Source organism: Leptonychotes weddellii, unplaced genomic scaffold (genome assembly GCF_054177405.1).
Source record: "Leptonychotes weddellii isolate Sample4059 unplaced genomic scaffold, ASM5417740v2 HiC_scaffold_11008, whole genome shotgun sequence".
In the NCBI taxonomy this organism is placed as follows: domain Eukaryota; kingdom Metazoa; phylum Chordata; class Mammalia; order Carnivora; family Phocidae; genus Leptonychotes; species Leptonychotes weddellii.
This window is the reverse complement of record NW_027687423.1, coordinates 126-7,078: the sequence shown is the minus strand read 5'-3', so window position 1 is coordinate 7,078 and position 6,953 is coordinate 126. Positions and strand designations below refer to the sequence as shown.

Genomic DNA, 6,953 nt, shown 5'->3' with positions numbered 1-6,953 from the left:
ACCATACACTAGAGATTTAGGGTATATTTTAATCTGTTAGAAGAAACTATCTCAAAATTTTAAAGAGAAAACAACTTATATATATTTGCCAAAAATACAGGTAAGTACTATGAAGGGATAGAATATGACTCTAAAATGAAAAATAAAAAATGTTTTTTACAAAAGGGATTGATAAGGTTTTGGTTGAAAAGGGGAAAAAGAAAAATTCCAAAAAAAAAAAGTTAAAAAAAATTAACTTTAAAAGACTAAAGAATCATGGTAAAAAAGCCATGAATGCTATGTGCAGTATTTCCCTAGTGCTGGAGTTTTGCCGTTCTCATTGATGGGTAAACTTGGTCTTGGCTGGTTGTTCTTGCTGATCTTCTGGGGGAGGGGCCTGTTGCCATGGTTCCCAAATGTCTTTGCGTGTGGGGGAATTGCCCCGCCCTTGCTGGGTCTGGGCTAAGTAATCTGCTGGGGTTTGCTCTCAGTAGCTTTTGTTCCCTGCAAGCTTTTCCTACAGCTTTGGAGGAGGAGAGTGAAAATGGTGACCTCCCAATCTCTGCCCTGGAGGATCTGAGAACTCGGGGCCCCACTCCCCAGTGCGCCCCTAGAGAAAAGCAGTCAGTCACTCCTCTCTCCCCGGTCTCCGGCAGCACTCCATGCTCACCTGGCCTGTGACTGAGCATTTCTATCTCTGTCACCCGACTCGGTGTGGAGTCTCCAAACCCAGCAGATCCCTGTGGTGCGCTCCCATGCCACTCCTCTCAGAGGAGGAAGGGGAGTCTCCCCGGATCTGCTGCTTGTTGGGTCCCTGCTGGAAGAGCAGTGGCCCGACTCTGCCAGATCACGGTTTATGGCAACCCCAAGCTGAGAGCCCGCACCTCAGCTCCGTCTCTGCAGCCGGCATCCCTGCTCCAATACCTGGGAGCTCTGCCACACTCAGTCACCCCTGGCCTTTCTGTGACCCCAGGGTCCTGAGACCGCACTGTCCCACGAGGTTTCCACACTCCGCTTAGCCACTGGAGCGACGTCCCTCAGCGGAGCTGACTTCTAAAAGTTCCGATTTTGTGCTTCCTGGTTCTATCACTTGCCAGAAGCAGCAGACGGAGGCCCCTCCCCCACTGTCTATCCTCCCGAATATCACCTCAGATTCACTTCTCTGCGCGTCCTACCTCCAGAAATTGATTGCTTTTCTGTTCCCAATATAATCCATTTTAAAGTGGTCAAATGTACTTTCATTTCCCTGCCTATTCTATATTATGATCCCATTTAAGGAATTTCTTTGGCAATAAGGATCTGGCAGATGGAAACTTCCGACAAAGCTCCAAGCATGCTGTAAATATGTGAGGTCCTTAGTGACATTCAGAATGAAAATTTCTGTTCTCAATTTTCAAAATATGGGATATATATGCATATTTGAAGGCAGAGGTAAAAGAAAATGGGAGTAGTCAAGGTTCCAGACAATGTAAATATATAAAATAAACAAATGACAAAAATTCTAAGGAAGGCAGGAAGAAAATATTAATGTAGGCATAAGAGAGGGTTGAGGGTTTAAATTTTAAGTGGTTATTTATGGTTCAGAGAGGAATGTGCTTTCTTTGCATCTTTTAGTTTGGCACCCAGGAAAGATGATGATGGTATAGATTTCTATTCAGTCTCATATATGCAATGAAAAGTAATGGTTTTCCTAATACCAGCTCCTTTGGTTGACTTTTCTTGTTGGGCTTCTCTGAGCAGCCTCTGTTAGAGATGACCCTTTTTGTTATCGTTGTGGTTTTCTACTTGCTGACTCTGCTTGGCAATATGGCCACCGTTATATTGGTTCATCTGGATCCCTGGCTCCACACCCCACTGTATTTTTTCCTCACCCACTTGTCTTTAATGGACCTCTGCTACACCACCAGCCCAGTCCCCCAGCTGCTGTTTAACCTGCAGGGCCCAGAAAAGATCATAAGCTATGGTGGCTGTGTTGGTCAGCTGTATGTGTCCTTGGCCATGGGTTCCACAGAATGCATTCTCCTTGCAGTCATGGCTGTGGACCACTATGTGGCAGTATGCCGGCCTTTGCAGTGTACCATTCTCATGCATCCATGCCTCTGTTGGCAACTGGCAGCCACCACCTGGCTGACTGGCTTGGCTAGCTCACTGGTACGGATTGTGCTCATCACACAGGTTCCCCTTTGTGGAAGGAACATCATAGACCATGTCTTCTGTGAAGTACCAGTTCTCCTCAAACTGGCTTGTGTGGATACCACATTTAATCAGATGGAACTCTTCCTGGTCAGTGCCCTTTTACTCCTGGTGCCTCTCACTCTCATTCTGATTTCCTACAGCTGCATTGGTCAGGCTGTGTGGAAGATCAAGTCCCATGAAGGTCACCAAAAGGCCCTAGGGACTTGCTCTTCCCATCTGGTGGTGGTGTTTCTCTTCTATGGCACTGCTATGGCCACTTATCTGCAACCCACGGCAGCCACCTTCCAGAACCAAGACAAGTTCATGGCCTTACTCTATGGAATTGTCACCCCAATTCTAAATCCCTTCATCTACACATTACGTGACAAAGACATGAAAGGGGCACTGAGGAAGATGATAGGGAAAGATTAAAGAAAAAGGAGTTTGAAGAGATGATGGAAACTGGAGAACTGCTTAATGCAAACAATTCATGAGATGCTTTTAATTCTGAAGAAATTGGTCAAGTTTATTTTATTTCTGAGTAGCCAAACTCCTGTGTCAGAATTCATTTAATCATGTTATTATATTTTTATAGCTTATTTACAAGGATTAGGTAAATGAGAAGTTTACCTACATCTATCTTCACTCTACCAATAACTAGCTACATAACAATGGTCAACTCGTAATTTCTTTTATTGTCATTATTATTTTCAGTGGGTATAAAAATACCCATCTTATAGAGCTGAGAGTCTATTTTGAAGATGGAGTTAGACAAAGTAGTGTTTTATCACCTGAAAATATAAAACATAAGCAATTCTACATACAATTTTGGGGGATTATTTTAGTTTTAGATAGTTTATTTAGAAGTATACAATCTCCAAGTTGGTAGGGACCTTAGAGGACATCTGGATTTATCTACTATACAAATCCCTGTCAAATACCTTTGAGTAGTAGTCATTCAAGTTTGTTTGAATATTCCCATAAAATCTGTTTTATCCCAAGGTATATACTCCACAGTTTGAAATATATGCTCATTATGCTTTTTTTTTTTTTCAATTAGATTAAACTGGAAATTTGCCTTTCTACTAATTCAATGTTATTGATTTGGTCTTTGGCCTGCAGAGCCAGAAAAAAAAATGTTCCTTGAAAATATAATCTTCCCTTTACCTAAACATTTTCAACATATGGAATAGACCACAAGTCTTCCTTAATTTACAATGGGATTACACCCCAATAAATCTATCATAAACTGAAAATATTTTAAGTAAAAAATGCACTTCATACATTTGACCTATTGGACACTATTGGACATCACTGCTTAGCCTAACGTACCTCAAGCACCCTCAGAACACTTACAATAACCTACAATTGGGCAGAATCATCTAACACAAAGCCCATTTTATAATAAAGTGTTACATGTGTCATGTAGTTTATTTAATACTACACTGAAAGTGAGATGCTTGTATGGGTACAGAACGGTTGTGAGTGTATCAGTGCTTTACCCTTGTGATCACGTGGCTGACTGCGGGGCTATGCCTTGGCTTTGCTGCTGCCCCGCATCATGAGACTACATGTTGTTATCCTGACAAAATACCAAAATCTAAAATTTGAAGTATGATTTCTATGAATCACTCTTGCGCCACTGTAAATTCAAGAATTTGTAAGTCAAATCATTGTAAGTCTGGATTGTCTGTTCATGGTGTACAACTTCTTTGAATGCATAATTATTTAAACTATTTCTTTGGTACCATGATGCCAACTTTTCTCACAATCCTGGCATTTATTTTTTAAATTTAATTAAAAATTTTGCAAAAATCTGTTTCAACAAATCAACTTTGTTGATTAAGTTGATGTATATGGACATAGTAAGGTGGGCTGAATTTGTATTTTACATCCCATGAAAATATTTTGCTAAAAGCCAACCTGACTTAAAAACTGGGAGGTTACTTTCTAGTTAATTCCTATAGGCATTCCTCTCTGTCTTTGTAGAAAGGAAAATAGCTATAATATCACTGACAGGCAATAGGCTGCCACATGCACTAAGAATAAGCAGTAGCTATTATGAATTACATCCCTACTCCACAGGAGTAGTACTTTCAGGACTGTTCATAGCTCTGAAGACTTCACATGTTACTGAAGTCCTTCTGTCACTTTCCCACCAAGTATTCTTTTTCAGTATAGAAACCATTATATTATGTCCCTGTAAAATACACAATAAAGCAAGAAAAAAGACAAAGTTTTCTCCTTCTGCTTGGCTACCTCAACCAGAAACATACAAGACATCTGTGAATCCTCTCTTCTCTCACTTTCCATATCCAATCAACCATTATATCCATGGATATGTCTCCTTAGTGCTCTTCATATTAGTTTACCATCATTTCTAGTCTAACTTAAAAGAGAGTGTCACTTAAAAAAAAAAAGAGAGAGTGTCATTTGCTTACAATAGGCTGTATGAATACTTGTTGAATAATTGAATCAAATAAATAATGATTAGCTTTGATAAATTGGTTAGGTAACAATGCTATATTAAACATAAATAAACATTTATATAACAATGCTGCCTTAAACACACTCCTTGTATACCAGCAATAACAAGTTAAGGGTAAAACTCAGTTAATTATTTCATAATTTTGAATTGTGTATTAACCATGTTTTTCCTTATCTTATATTGACCTGGGCCATTAGTAGAGAGCAGAATGGCAGGCAATCTTTTTTTTTTTTTTTTAAGTCTTAAAAGTAATGTGTTCAAGTTTTTTCCACTAAGTATATTATTAAAAGTTGGTTTTGGAATATATTTCTTAATAGATACAAGAATTTCCATTTCATTTCTGGTTTTCTGAGATTTAAAAAAAATCACAAGTTGCCATTGAACTCTACCAGATGCTTTTTTCCCCTGTATTTACTTTAAAAATTATGTGAAATTTTTCTTTTAGGCTATTATTCTAATGAATTGTATTCTTATATTTACTGTGATTGACTCATCTTTGCAAAACTTGTATAAACTCTATTTGATAATAATTTAAAAACGTTTACTTGGATTTAATAAATATTTCATTTATGTATTTTCAGTCAATTGTTAATAAGTGCTCATAATTTTTTTAAACTAATACTTTTCTAGAAATATAATTCTGATGATCAGTTAAGAATACCATAGAACACTCTACTTCTGAAGACAATTAAAATGAGAGAAAGAGATTACAATGGGGGTTTACAGGCAATGCAAAACTGACAGTATTGAGAGGAATTTATCCCCAGAGGAAGTTGCATTTAATATAAAACCTATATAGGACAGTGGAGTGAGTTTTGGTGCAAGGAAGAGGAACTCTGTGCAGTTACAGTTTAAATGTTAGATGGGCTAAGTTTCTTAGGCAAAAAGTAGTCTGGTAGGTTGGTGGCTCAATGATACCATTAGAAATCATTTAAGTATGGGGGGAAGAGGGACTTTACATATAAGAGAAATCATCCTGGATGGTTTAGATAAAAGGACTCTAATGTCTGATGAAGGTATACCTACCATTTTGACTGGGAATCTGGGAATACAGAAGGGATGGTGGGGCACCAAGAAATTAGCCTCAGGGGGAAGCATGTTCCCCATTGTCTGAAAGACAAATGGAAGGAGAAAGCGTCATCCATGTAGAGGGTGATTGAGAACTGTGGATGGAGCAGCTTTGAGCATGCTATAGGGATGTTGCTACTCTCAGAGATGTATTTATTTATTTTTATTTATTATTTATTATTTATTTATTATTATTTTTTGGGTTCCTGACCTGGCTGACCTAGCCCTGGGGGGACCTACTCTAGGCCCTCAGCTCCTCAGCTCCTACCATGCTTGTTGCCCTCCCTGCTCTGCCTGTTGGACCAGGACTCTGTTTCTCCAGTATCTAGAGACTTGTCTCCACACTTGTGCATAATTTCACTGGTATTTGAATTGTGTTCCAAGAATGCAATTTTTGTCCTTTAGATGCTTAGAGCTCCCTTAGGTGTCTACTCCTGGCTGAGACACAGTATAATTAAATAATGGCATGAGGGGCTATATTATCTTCTTGATTTAATCCCAGTGATTTACTTGTCTTTTCATTAGTTCAGATTCAAAGTCCTTTGTTAAACACAAGGTAGTTCGTATACTAACCACTTTGTATATCTAATTTTTCTATATTATTTATTATTGATTTTCCATATTATTATTAATATCATAAATGTATGTTAACATTTAAATACTTATACTTCCATCAGAGAAGAAATTGTTTAACAGATTTTAAATAAAAAATGTTCTATTGACTATATGTTATATATATTTATTATATATTAAATGAAATATGTATTTTTGATTTATATATAACACATATATTTGATTGGAAATCTATATATTAATAAGGTCATTTTCACTTAAAACATTTTTTTTAAATTTTATTATGTTATGTTAGTCACCATACAATACATCATTGGTTTTTGATGTGGTGATCCACGATCCATTGTTTTCGTATAACACCCAGTGCTCCATGAAGTGCATGCCCCCTTAATACCCATCACCGGGCTAACCAATCCCCTCACTCCCATTCCCCTCTAAAACCCTGTTTGTTTCTCAGAGTCCATAGTCTCTCATGCTTCATCTCTCCCTCCAATTCCCCCCCTCATTTTTCCCTTCCTTCTCCTAATGTCCTCCATGCTATTCCTTATGTTCCACAAATAAGTGAAACCATATCATAATTGACTTTCTCTGCTCGACTTATTTCACTTAGCATAATCTCCTCCAGTCCCATCCATGTTGATGTAAAAGTTGGGTATTCATCTTTTCTGAT

At 38.1% G+C, this 6,953-nt stretch overlaps 1 protein-coding gene across 1 annotated transcript; it reads left to right on the top strand.

Moving 5' to 3' along the window:
* Positions 1-1,695: 1,695 nt before the first annotated feature.
* On the top strand, positions 1,696-2,658 carry LOC102750149 (olfactory receptor 2B8-like; the record flags this gene model as incomplete). The annotated part of the gene is made up of 1 exon (XM_006752221.2): positions 1,696-2,658. A coding segment is annotated over one exon (891 nt), but the record flags the coding sequence as incomplete, so codon positions are not given.
* Positions 2,659-6,953: the final 4,295 nt, after the last annotated feature.